Consider the following 14415-nt stretch of genomic DNA (forward strand, 5'->3'; position numbering starts at 1 on the left):
CACCCTGTGTATGTATATATATATATATATATATATATATATATATATATATATATATCTGATAATTAAAATAAATATGATATTTAAAATAAAAACATCAGCCAGTAGTACGGCAATAATGCAGAGCGAAACGAAACGTAAAATAATAAAAAATAAACAAACAGGGAAGGGAAAGTAGCGGTAGTAGGACAAAAGGTAGTCGATAATTCCCTATATAATTTAGTCAATTATGTCATTAAACCCAATTAATAAAACATGATATAAATTTAAAATAATGCCAATTATACATAATTTAGCGGAACCCCCTCGAAAGGTACCATTTCCAAAAGACGTGAAATATCACCAAAAAAGGGTTAAAGAAACTACCAAAAAACTAAAATATCAAAATAATAGACTGACCATCATGCCCCATATCGACAGAGGACCACGAGGCCAATAATGGTCATGGAATCGCTGCATTTCAATCGTCATACAAATCATCGCAAGGGCGGAAATATCGAAGAACCAAACCACACCTCCATTCTCCGATAGATCAACCAATGCAGAGGATTTGCATGGCGGTGGTCCTTATGCAGCAAAAAATAATCTATAGAACAGACAGCACTCTAGATCAGAGCCACACCACTGACATAATGCAAGCTTAACCAGCTTATATAATAGAAAGGAAAGAAATAGATGGCGGCACAGGCGCTGCTTATTTAACATATCAACCCACTACTACCATTAATTTATATTATGTGAGATAAAAGTTAGGCAAAAGTGATAAAAATAAATATATATATATATATATTATAATTATTATTATTATAATTAGCCATATGGTGTAAGGAAGCCTGAGGCTTTTGCTGCACTAGACCAAAAAAAATTCGAGTTACCCCTGAGAGAGAGAGAGAGAGAGAGAGAGAGAGAGAGAGAGAGAGAGAGAGAGAGAGAGAGAGAGAGAGAGAGAGAGAGAGAGAGAGAAATAGAATAGAATCACCAAGAAAGAGAAGAATGATGATTTCCAGCTCAAGACCCTGGGTGTGCCAATCCCATACTCACCAAATGTGAGCCCCTGGGGGTAATTAAATTCATTTAAGTAAATAGTTGCACTTTTCCCAAAGGTAATGATGAAATTATGACAACTCTATGCACAGCATGTAATTTAGTGAGAATTTTCAGCCAAATTGAGCAGAATATGGTAATAACAAAGAAAACTTAGGAAAACCTCAATTAAGAAAAGGTGATAAATTCAGTTAAATTGAGGGGTTTTTTTTTTTTCAATACTTTTTTTAAAATTGAATCACAGATAATAATAGGATGTTCTTTAATAGGATGAAAAATCAATAGCAAGGTTTATTAATTTTTCTATTTCTGAAGTTCTGGCAACTGCTATCGAAAACAAAAATAAAATATTCTTATTTATTATACTCTGGAATGATCAATGGTAGTAGTAATAGTAATGACAAATGATGGAGGAAGAAGAAGAAGAGAGGGAGAGATGGGGGGGGGGAAACAACCTACACAGTTCAGCCATCTGTACACTCCGAGAATTTGTCTGACTCTTCCTTGAATTTATTCAACCTCTCCACTTCCATAACAACAGAGGGAACACTGTTCCAACAATCATCTACCTACTGGCTGAAGGCAAACTTCTGCACATCTATCCTGCAACCATCCTTACTAAACTTGAATTTATACCCCCTTATGCGTGTAGTCTCAGCAAGTGGATGAATGTCATTAACAATCAGTTTACTCAATCCATTCAAGGCTTTGAATGCCTCAATCAGATCTCCACACGGGTGTCTCAAGACACTGAAATTTGCAGAACTGAAGCCTTTCTAGGTAAGAGCACCCTCCTGTCCCTTCAAGTTTAGTTGTCCTCGGCACCTATTCCAGCAGATTTACATCCTTCCTAAAGTGAGGCCTACAGCCTGTATACAGTAACTCAAGATGCAGCCTAAACATGGCCTTATACAAAGGGATCACCTCCTTATCCCTGATATCAATTGTTTTGTATATCATTGACAAAAACCCCCATGAGCTGTTCTAGCAGCAGTTCTGCACTCTCAGAGAACTTCATATCTGACCACACACTCAGAGACTAGGCACCTGTGAGGCGATCTGATTGAGGTGTATAAGGCCTTCAATCGATTGAGCAGGCTCAGTGCTGATAGGATTCTTCCTCTTCCTCAGACTACAAAGTTGAGAGGGCATAAACTGAAACTGAGAAAAGACAGCTGCTGAATAGTTGTGCAGAAATCTGTCTTTAGCCAGTGGGTAGTTGACTGCTGATACAAACTTCCATTTGTCATTGCGGAAGTTGATAGTTTAAATAAATTGAAGGCAGAACTACACAAACATTTCAAATTAATGGATGGGTGAAATGGGAAGTTTTTTTTTTTTTTTTTTGACTGATGCTGTATAAGCTTGCTTTCTTGCCTCCTACCAATGCTAATATGGTGTCAAAATTATTTTTTTAACCTGGTTCCTTGGTCACTGCATCATAGTAACCTATTACATTGGTTAGACAAGACTGCCCCGCCCCTTAACAAATCCATGCTGTGATTGCATTATAATTGCACTCCTGTCTAAATGGTCCTGCATTACTTTATTAACTATTAAATCCATTATTTTCCCTGTAACAGACATTAAGCTAACAGGTACTAGCAGTAGTTGCATGTGATGCAAGAAACCAAGTGTATGAGCTTATGCAGCATCAGCCAAAAAAAAAAAAAAAAATTTAACAAAACGATTCCCTCTAAATATTAGTCCAGTTCCTCCTTAAATTTATTTAACCTATCAACTTCCACGACAAATGGAAGTTTGTTCCAGCAATTAACCACCCGCTGGGTAAAGAAATTTCCGCACAGCTATTCTACATCTCCCTTTCCTTAATTTGAATTTATGCCCGCTTAGGTTCATAATCTGAACAAGTGGAAGAATCCCATAGGAATTCAGTGTGCTCAACCGATTCAAGGCCTTATACACCTCAATCAGATCACCTCGCAGGTGCCTACTCTCCAGGCGCTGCAATTTGCAGAATTTAAGCCTCTCTTGGTAAGAGGATCCCTTCATTCCACTAACCAATCTTGTTGCCCTTCTCTGTACACGCTCAAGCAAATCTACATCCTTCCTAAAATGAGGCCTCCAGACCTGTACGCAGTACTCAAGGCATGGCCTGACATTTGCCTTATACAAAGGTATAATCACCTCCTTTTCCCTGCTAGCAAAATTCCTATATATCATTCACAAAACCCCATGACCTGCCCTGACAGCCTGTCTGCATTGCTCAGAAAACTTCATATCTGACTACACAATTACTCCCAGGTCTTTTTCATTTTCTACAACCCTAAGTGTAGTACCACATATTGGTACATTCCTCTGGGGTTACTTCTACTCATATGCAGGTACTTTGCATTTGTCAATTTTAATCTTCAGTTGCCACTTCTCAGCCCATCCTCCCAAATTTTCTAGATCCTGTTGCAGTAGCACACTGCCATTACTGTCCTTAACAACCCTGCCAACCTTTCTATCATCTGCAAATTTCAATGCTAAGCCTGATATACCTTCATCAATATCATTGATAAATATGCAAAACAACAGTGGACCCAACACCGAACACTGTGGGACTCCACTAATAACATCAGTCCACGAAGAGCAGCAGCACCCATTGATTACCACCCTCTGTCTTCTCCCACTCAACCATCCTTTTATCCATTGTAGCAACTTACCCTTAATACCATTCTGATCCAATTTGTACAAAAGTCTTCCATGCGCAACAGTGTCAAAAGCTTTTCTGAAATCAAAATTATTTTTTGCATCCAGTTCCTTTGTAACCACATCATAATATCGTATCAAATTTGTCAGACAAGACTTTCCCTTAACAAACCCATGCTGTGTCTGAATTATTGCTGCAGTCTTGTCTAGATGATGCTGCAATGCATCGTTAACCAATGACTCCATTATTTTACCCGGAACAGAAGTTAAACTAACTGGTCTGTAACTACTCGTGTCACCTTTCAACCCCCCTTTGTGAATTGGGGATACATTTGCACATCTCCAGTCCGTGGGAACCCCCCCAGAGTCCAAGGATGCTCTTATAATTATGGCTAATGGTTTGCTTAGTTGTTTTGTCGCCTCCTTTAATATAACTGGATAGATCCAATTCACCCCATGTGCCTTTCTTATGTTTACCTTCAACAATTTCCCCTCCACTTGCTCTCAGTTATTACAAAATCATTAAGCACCCTGCTACAATTTGATAACCTTCTTCCATTTTCAAACCTTAATAACTCCTCATGCATGAATGTAGATGCAAAATACTCATTCTGTTTGTTTGCTATCTGAGCAGGATCATCAACAGTCGAACAATCGATATCAAGTGGACCAATCAGATTCATCCCCTTCCTTTTAGAGTTTATATAAGTAAAGAAATCCTTGCTGTTTTTCTTAGCATCCTTTGCCAAAGATTTCTCGTAATCTGCCTTCGCCTGCCTAACCTCCTTTGTGATCTGATTATAGACTAGCTTATATCTGCCATAGGCTTCCGAGTCACTTGATAATTTATATGCCTCCCATGCATTTTTCTTCTCTGGCACAAGTCTCATTAGTTCATTTGATAACCATTTAGGCCTAAACCTTGAACAATATTTCTTAAGGTATGAAACTTTTAGTAGCTTCCACGATTAATTCCTTGAATGCTTCCCACTCAGAATTTACTGTTGGTAACATCATCAGTTGATCCCACTGTACAGAATTTAAAAACTGTCTAAGTCCACTGTACTCACCTTTACGGAAGCAAAAACCCTTTCCTTTACTCCTGTGTATATAAAAAATCACACCATTCCCTCCAAATGCCTGTCCAGTTCCTCCTTAAATTTATTTAATCTATCAACTTCCACAACGACAGATGGAAATTTGTTCCAGCAATTAACCACCTGCTGGTTAAAAGCAAATTTCTGCACATCTATTCAGCATCTGTCTTTTCTTAATTTGAATTTATGCCCCCTTAGGTTCGTAATCTGAACAAGTGGAAGGATCCCATCAGAATTCAGCGTGCTCAACCCATTCAAGGCCTTATACACCTCAACCACCTGGTAATTATATCTTTAAGTAAATCCCACATCAGTACACTGTGATCACTGCCACCTAGTGGTTCCTTTATCTGCAAATTCTTAATACACGAATGATCACTGCTGATAACCAGATCAAGAGTATTTCCCTCTCTGGTTGGCTCTCGAACATGCTGCTGCAGAAAACAATCATCCAATAAATCCACAAAAGTTTTACTAGTGTGTGAGTGACCAACCCACAAATTCCAATCAATATCTGGGAAGTTAAAATCACCCATTATAAGATATTCTGATTTACTAGCCCAGAATAATTATGGCTAAGGGTTTGCTTCCCTCCTTTATTTCCTCCTTCAATATGATTGGTTAGATTCCATTTGCCCAGATGCCTTTTTTATGTCCATTTTAAACAATTTCTCCTCTACTTTCCTTTCTGTTATCAAAGTCATTTATCCCCTTATTAGTTTGATAAACTGCTGGCATCCCCTTCCCTAAAGAATTCCTCATGTATGAATGTAAATGGAAAATACCTATTCAATTTGTCTGCAACCTGAGCAGGGTTGTCAACAGTTAACCAATATGTGATTTAACAATTCTATATGTAATATGATTCAACTCTTTCCTTCCACTGTTGATATAATCATAGAAGTCTTTGCTGCTTTTCTTTGCCAGAGAGGTCTCATAATCTATCTTATTTTTTTGCTGTAACTTCCTTTGTAACTTGATTACAGAATAGTTTTTATCTACCAATGGCTTCTGTTTCGCCGGATAATTAATATTTTTATTATTATTATTAGCCATATGATACAAGGAAGCCTGAAGCTTATGCTGTACCACACAAAAAAAAAAAAAAAAACTTTCTGCATTACCCTGAGAGAGAGAGAGAGGAGGGGAATCAGCAAGAAAGAGAAGAATAATAATGATATCTAGCTCAGGACCCTGGGTGAGCCAAGCACATACTCGCCAGATATGAGCCTGTGAGGATTATGCATCCCATACACTTTTTCTATCTGCCACATGCCTCAATATTCTTCTGACATCCCTTTTGATCTAAGGCTTAAAACAACCTGTTATGAAAAGCCTAGTATCTTCATTGATTACTTCCATGAATAATTCCTATTTAGAATTTGCAGTTAGTAACATCATCAGTTGGCCCCACTGCACAGAATTTAAAAAACTTCTGAGAGCACTGTAATCACCCTTACGAAAGCAAAAGCCTTTTCCTTTACCCTTGACAGTAGTTATATCTTCAATTAAATTGCACATTAGTACACTGTGATCATTGTCGCCAAGTGGGTCTTTTACCTGCAGATTCTTAATTTTTTTTTTTTTTTTTTTTTTATGAAAACCCCCAAACAAATGAGGTATTAGTACCTATAGTACTTAGTACTGTGCTTCGATTGGAGACTGAGAAGATGAAAGAAGATATTTGTTGATATTAGACTTGAACTACTAAAGACTAATTTTCAGGAAATACGTATGAAAGAAGGTTGTTCCAGAAAACGGCAGTTGAATGAATAAACGAGGAAGATGAAAAGTTGGTTCTGTGAATTTGAAGTTGGACAATAAATGGATGTTGGGTAGTGCCGCCACTTGTTCGGACCGTTTTGAAAGAGAGAGCAGGAATTATAGAAGCCAATTCAGAAGAACAGTGCCTGTGGAAGTATCTGTAGAAAAGGCATGCAGCAAAAACAGTACGTCTAGGAGACAGTGAGTGGATACACTCTGTTAGAGATGAATCATTAATTAACCTAACTGCCATCTTCTGAATGGAATCTAGAAACCTGAGAGAAGTTTTGTGAGACTGCCCCAGATGTGGGAACAATATTCCAAAGTAGGGCGGATTTGCGATTTGTACAGAGTGAACAGCTGTTTGGAAGAAAAAGTAATGCTGAGAGCGAAAGAGAAAACCAAGTTTTTTAGATGCAGAGGAAGCAATGTTTGTAATGTGCTTGTGCCAAGAGAGATTAGAAGTAAGGGTAATCCCCAAAAGAGATATATCATTTTGCCTAGAAATCGGAGTGTCACCAAAGTTAAACATAGGAGCAGAAGAATCCTTTTTGCGAGATATAAGAAAAGACTGAGTTTTAGGATTGAAATCAACTAAGTTGTCTTTGCCCCACTGGAGAATTACCTGGAGATCGGCATTTAAGGAATTGGTAGCAGATTTTCGAGCAGTTGAAGCTGATTGAGCAGGGCAAGACTTCTCAAAATGGAAAGTGGAATGCAATGTTCTATCATCGGCAAAACTATGGATAGGATTTCCAGTCAACAGAAGAAGGTCATTAATATACAAGAGGAAAAGAGTGAGGGAAAGAACTGAACATTGGGGGACACCAGCATTAGTGAAGAAGTTAGAAGACAAGAGAGCCATCTACCATCAACCTCACTGAGTGATGAGAGAAAACTGGATAACCAATTACAAAAAACAGTTGGCAAACCATAAGATGGAAGCTTGTTTAGACCTTTACACCAAACACGATCGAAAGCCTTTGAGACGTCAAGAGCAACTGCTTGTGTTTCACCGAACTTTTCCATTGAATTTGTCCATAAATGGGTAACATAAGCCAGAATGTCACCAGTGAATCGACACTGACTGAATCCATACTGGCGATTGTTGATCAGACGGAAGTTTCTAGGTAGTTTAAGAGTTTACAGTTAATTGATTTCTCCATTACTTTAGAAAGAGTAGAAGTAATTGCAATGAGACGATAATTGGATGGGAGGGATTTGTCATCCTGTTTAGGAACTTCCTGGATATGAGCAAATTTCAAAGCAGAAGGAAAAACACTTTTGGAATAAGAAAGTGAAAAAGGTGGCAGAGAACAGGAGTAAGTTTAGGAACACAGCTTTTGAGAATTGGAGAAATACTGTCAGGACCTGGAGCTTTCTTAGCATCAAGATTCATCAAAATCCTTCTGACATCCTTTTGACAGAAGACCACAGGAGGCATTGAATGGAGCATGTTGGGAATGGTGGGAGGTGTTTTACCAAGATCATTAATACATAAGTTGGAAATAAAATGGGATGCTAGCAGGTCAGCTTTATCCTTGGCTGAAGTGACAACAGAACCGTTTGGTTTTGGCAGAGATGAGAGCAGAGATAGGCAAAAGTTTCGGCCAATAGCTTTGGCAAGAGACCAGAATGCTCGGCTACCATTAGGGCAAGAAGCAAGTTTCCTACTCTTATCCTGTTCAAACTCTAGTTTGGACTGATTAATAACTGCTTTACAATTGTTGCGAGCTTTGGTGTAGGCAGAAAATGAAACTGAAGAATTGGAAAGAAGCCAATTACGATATGAAACATTCTTCGTTTGAACAGCCTTAGCACATTTATTGGAAAACCAAGATTTAGATAAAGGACGAGATTTTAATGTGGAGTGTGGAATAAAGGATTCCATTCCTACAAGAATAATTTCACTGACACGATCTGAGCAAACGTTGACATCAGAAGTTTTGAAACAGTAATCCAACCAAGGAAAAGAAATCTCACAGATCATCCCATTTTGCATTCTTGTAATGCCAAATAATATGAGGTTGGGAATAGCCATGAGATAAAGGCTCCATTGGAAAAGGGACAATCACTAAGTTGTGATCTGAGGTGCCTAAAGGACCACTCACTTCGATCATTTACTTAGAAGGGTTGTTTGTGAGAAAAACATCAAGCATTTTGGCTGCATGGTTAGGATTGTCAAGTATTCTTGTATCTAAATGAACAATCCGTGCAAGGTCATTAGTAATTGCAAAAGCCTCAGCATCTCGACCAGCTGGGTGGTTTGACTAGAAAACGGAAGCCAGCTGGAGTTGTGAAAATTAAAATTACCAAGGAAAATTATCTCACTCTTAGGAAAGTTGGACTGGAGAAAGTCAACTTGCAAAGAGAGAAAGTCAAAGAGCTCCAAGTGATTAGTGGAGTTGGGAGAACGGTAGAGACAACAGATGAATTTGACAGAATGAGGTAAAGAGATTTTGAGCCAGAGAAGATGAAAAAGAGGAGATTCCAAATTACCAAGTCTCTGACAGGGAATATCGGAAAGGACATATGCATAAGTACCACCTTTAAGGCAAAAGGAATCGTACAGCAAATAATTTGGCCAACTGAGATAAGCAGTAATTGAATCAACCGACAACTGAGATGCTGTCAGAAAAAGTACATGGGGTTTGGCAGACTGCAAGTGGAAAGGGACATCATTGAGATTAGAATTGAGACCATGTATATTTGTGAAATGAATTAGGAAGTGTTTGGGAGGTTTAGATCTTTTCGGAGATAAGCTTACTCTATTATTTTGACAATTCATGGTGTATTCAATAATTCATGGTGTATTCAACAATAATAACCAGCCAAAATTCACACCTGTGACAGCCATGTGGTCAACGTCTGTCATGAGTATCATGTCCCATCTCATAAAACACCATAACGCATAGGGGCCAGCTACCACCAAATAATAGCAAGACCAAACCCACATGGACTGTGCTTTGCACATTAGTTCATACAGGCTATAGCATTCAACAACTATCACCCACAATCACTGCAAAACGTAGGAAACTGCATCTTGCATGGGCACATCAGCATCAACACTGGACCACCAACATGTACAAATCTGTCACCTTGTCAGATGAATCTTGTTTCCAACTCTATCATGCTGATGGGTGTATCCACACTTGGAGAAAGCAACACAAGACCATGACACCTGAATGCACTATTGGTGTTTGCAGGATGGAGGTGATGTTATTGTTTGGGGAATGTTTTCATGGCATACCCTGGATCCTCTGATCACCATTAATCAACAGCTCAATGGAATGCCTAGCTTTTTATCATCACTGACCAAGTACACTTTTTCATGATTATGATGTATCCAGCAAACTATGGAATCTATCTATCAACAAGACATCATGCCATGCCAAAAGATTCAGCAGGATCTTTTGGCATGGTAACTTGTTTCAGGAACATGACAATGAATTCTCCAACTCTGGTCACCCTCATCTGATCTCAACCCAAGTGAGCATGTTTGGGACCTACTGAAAAAGGCCATTCAATGCTACGAAGATCCAACTAACAATGTGTGGGCATTACTGGTCATATTGTGCAATGCATGAGTAGCACTAACACAAGACACCCTGCAATGCCTTGCGGAGTCCATTACAAGACATGTATGGGCTGCATTATTATAATTTTTTTTTTTTATTTAAAAAGAAATTTTCTTTTATGGTATATCAACCCCATCCAGCAGAAAACTGTAAATGTAATGTGAGCAAAATATGCATCAGCAGAATTATTATTAGAAACTTCCATATTGTTAGCCTTTTATAACATTAATAAAGAAAGTTAATTTTCATTCCCCACTTCAACCACAACCTCCTCTAAGGCAAGTGAGAACCAAAAATTGTTATCTCTAATCATGGCTTTAAACAAGTTATTACTCGTTTAAAGTTAAAAATGGTTAAAAATCATTAAAAATTGGAAAAAAATTGTTATATTATTGCATCATCCTATTTTTGGTACTCAGAAAGCTTTGTTATGCAGCTGTTCATCTACTCTAGAGAGTTATGTTGTTATTCATACTTTATTGCAAGTTATAACGAAATGCCAAGAAAATATCAAAGATGGGGCACAAGGTGAAAATAACTTTGCAGATTCTGCTGAAGCTGCATTAATTACTAATTAAATAAAAAGACCAAGAGAAAGGAATGTGAGTAAAATATTCAATACTTATTATGTAAAGAGTTAATAAATATGCCATATCACCAAGAAAGCATATAACTGCAAATGGCAATAAAACAATGTATCTCTTTCAGTTTCAAGCAAAATTCTATGTGGAGCGTAGCTCAGTATTTGGCTGCCAAAATGGAAGGATTTCAGAGGCTCTGTAGTTACCATAGCCCACGGTATTGAACATCATATGAAAGTTAGACAGAAGATGTGAAAGTTGCACTACAAACTAGTCAATAACATTCTGAGGGAATGGTCTTAAACATGTTGAAATAGGATGTTACCAAATAAAACATGTTACCCAATCAAAATTTCTAACATAGTTGCAGCAGATCCATGAGGAAGGGTCCATGAGTTACCATTAAACTATATTTAAGTAAAATTTAGGTGAAACAGTAAAAAGGAAAGGTGTTGTAAAAAAGAAAAACTATAGACATCAATTATAAAAATGTAAGTAAGGGGATAGAAAATTCTTTACATAGGAGTTCCAAAAAAAAAAAAAAAAAAAAACCAAACAGAGTGAAACAATACATACAAAAATGTTTAGAATATTTAAAATAAAAGACAAACATGCCATGAGTTTAACATCCAATAAAGAGTAAATTTAGACTGACGCCCTCTTGATAATGCTGAGGCCAAATTTTGAAATATCATACTAAAGATACCTTAAATTATCCGCAGAAAAAAAATGAAACCATCAAAAACAGAGAATAGATAAATGAAACAACATAAACAGAAACAAAATTATTAGGCCTCTGTGTCATTAAGAGGCACCAGTCCAAATTTACTCTTTATCGGACATTAAACTTGTGGCATATTTGCTTTTCTTTAAAATACTCTAAAAATTTTTTTACGTCTTCTTTCCACTCTATTCCTTTTTCTCAATTCTATATACTACATTTATATCTACTTGACTACGTATGTATGCAACATTTTTGTGCAACACTGTGTTTGTTCTATTATTATTAATATAATAAATAAGTTTTTTTTTTCTTTGCATAGCGCAATAAATAAATTATTTTGTGGTTTTTTTTATTGTAAAAAATACAATAGTGGAGTACAATGATTGGTACAAAACTAATGCCTCCTATTTTTTTTTTCACAGTGAATTTAATTCCTACAACTATGCCTTTTATATCAATTAATCTTCAATGTGGAACAGGACATGATTTAGTCAAGGAGGATGGCTTTGTGCTAGGTGCAGAGAATGTCGAGAAATTAGGTGCCAACTCAGCATTCTGATGGGCACTTATAAGAGTTTGAAGAGCCGGGTAGATGCTTTTAAGGTATTAAAATGGGGGACCCATCAAGCTCTCAGCTGCTCAACTCAATGCCAGAGCTCACTCTTGTGAATCTGGCAACACAGCGGCAATCTCCAAGACAGAATGCGCTAGTCCCACAGGAGTTAGTTATTGTCAGTGACTATTGTCAGGGAGACAGGTAATATATTGCGTAAAAAGGATGGATGGAATAGCACCAGGGTATGTCTGCCAGGGACAAAAGTTGATGTAGAACAGATATGATCTTTTAAGGGCACAAAGGATGATGTTGTTGTACATGTTGGCACTAATTACGTTAAGAATAGGAGAACTGCAGATTTACTTAACAAGTATAGGTCAATGCTGGAAAAAAGTCATGAGTTAGAGTTAAATTTGAAAGCGTCTGCAATTGACTCAGACATGATAGGAGGGAGTATATGATGAGAGCCTTGTCAATCAATTAGGAAAGGGAGGGACTGTGCAAGGCTCACGGGGTAGAATTTTTCTCATCATGGGTCTGTGCTTGTTAACAGGAGAGACTGCTTCTACAGGGATAGGATACATTTAAATAGAAGGGGTGCAAGAGTGTTTGATGAAGCTATTGAGGCAGCATTAGGTGGGTTGGAAAACTGCTAGCTTGGTTGGATTCACAGACTAAAAGGTTAAAAGTAGTCGCAGGCAGAGGCGAAAGTAATTCTCGCACTGCTTCTATTAGAATGAGCAGTGGTCTGCAGGGCGGGGTGCTGGGGGTTTTGGGGACTGGTGGGAGTCTTCATGAAACAAATAAATGCTTGGGCTCTGTTAGGGTAACTAAGAAAGGTGCACGTATACTTGCACGAACACCAATGCTAGCAGTATAGTAAAATTTGATGAATTTGAAGTGCTGGATATCGTTGGGATATCAGAGACATTGTGTCACACAGATATTAGGTATGTAGAATTGGAATTTGGGGAGTACAGAAAGGACAGACAGGAAAGGAAGGGAGGAGGGGTTATGCTATTATTTAAGAAGCACAAAATCTAAGGAAGTGCATCCAGTTGACATGGGTGGACAGTGCAGTGTTGAGTCAGTTTGGTGTGACATAAGCACTGGTAAAACAAAGTTGAGAGTAGGAGTAGGTTATAGGCTTAATGACTCTGATGAGTACAATGAACAATTGTACAGAGAAATAGAATAGGCCAGTAAATCAGATTGTGTTATAATGGGGATTTTAACTTCCCAGATATTGACTAGAACTTGTGGCTTGGTCACTCGCACAATAGCAAGACTTTTGTGGATTTATTCGATGACTGTTTTCTGCAGTAGCATGTTCGAGAGGCAATGAGAGAGTGTAATACTCTTGATCTGGTTATCATCAGTGATTATTTGTGCGATAAGGATTTGCAGATAAAGGAACCACTAGGTGGCAGGGATCACAGTGTACTGATGTGGGATTTACTTAAAGATATAATTACCATCAGGGGTAAAGGAAAGGGTTTTTGCTCTTCTGTAAAGATGACTACATTGTTCTCACAGTTTTTAAATTATGTACAGTGGGACCAACTGATGATGTTACCAACGGCAAATTCTAAGTGGGGAGCATTGAACGAACTAATCGCACAAGCTACTCAGGCAACACAGAAGCCTAGGGCAGATATAAGCTAGTCTGTAATAAAGTCACAAAGGAGACTAGGCAAGTGAAAGATGATTACCAGAAATATTTTGCAAAGGATGCTAAGAAAAACAGCAAGGACTTCTTAACTTATATAAACTCTAGAGGGAAGGGGATGAATCAGAATGGTCCACTTGATATCGATTGCTCAACTGTTGATGATCCTGCTCAAATAGCTGATAATCTGAATGAGTATTTTACATCTACATTCACAATGGAGTTATTAAGAGAGGGAAATGCCAGAGGTTTTTCACACTGTAACAGGGTGCTTAATGATTTTGTAATAACTGAGAGCAAAGTGGAGGGGAAATTGTTGAAGATAAACATAAGAAGATAAACTGGATAGATCTCATCTACTTGGGTAGATGGGATCTATCCAGTTATATTAAAGGAGGCAACAAAGGAAGTAAGCAAACCCTTTGCCATAATTATGAGAGCATCCTTGGACGCAGGGAAAGTCCGCATGGACTGGAGATGTGCAAATTATCCCCAATTCCCAAAGGGGGATCTAAGGATGACACAAGTAATTACAGACCTGTTAGTTTAACTTCTGTTCCAGAGAAAATAATGGTCACTGGTCAAAGATGCATTGCAGGATCATCTAGACAAGACAGCAATAATAATTCAGACACAGCATGGATTTGTTAAGGGAAACTCTTGTCTGACCAATTTGATTGGATATTACGACGTTGTTACAAAGGATTGGATGTAAAAATAATTTTGATATCATATACTTGGATTTCA

The 14415-nt window shown here is 37.8% G+C and overlaps 1 protein-coding gene across 1 annotated transcript in view; it reads right to left on the minus strand.

The window, feature by feature from the left end:
- rg (A kinase anchor protein rugose) overlaps window positions 1-14415 on the minus strand; it is a 1582765-nt gene that overhangs the window by 1196160 nt on the left and 372190 nt on the right. The window contains exon 21 of the mRNA XM_090384432.1: window positions 3598-3611. Within this exon, the coding sequence (XP_090240558.1) occupies window positions 3598-3611 (14 nt within the window). The remainder of the gene's footprint in view (window positions 1-3597; window positions 3612-14415) is intronic.

This window comes from Mastigoproctus giganteus, chromosome 11, assembly GCF_048544385.1.
Source record: "Mastigoproctus giganteus isolate SK-2022 chromosome 11, ASM4854438v1, whole genome shotgun sequence".
NCBI classification, from domain to species: domain Eukaryota; kingdom Metazoa; phylum Arthropoda; class Arachnida; order Uropygi; family Thelyphonidae; genus Mastigoproctus; species Mastigoproctus giganteus.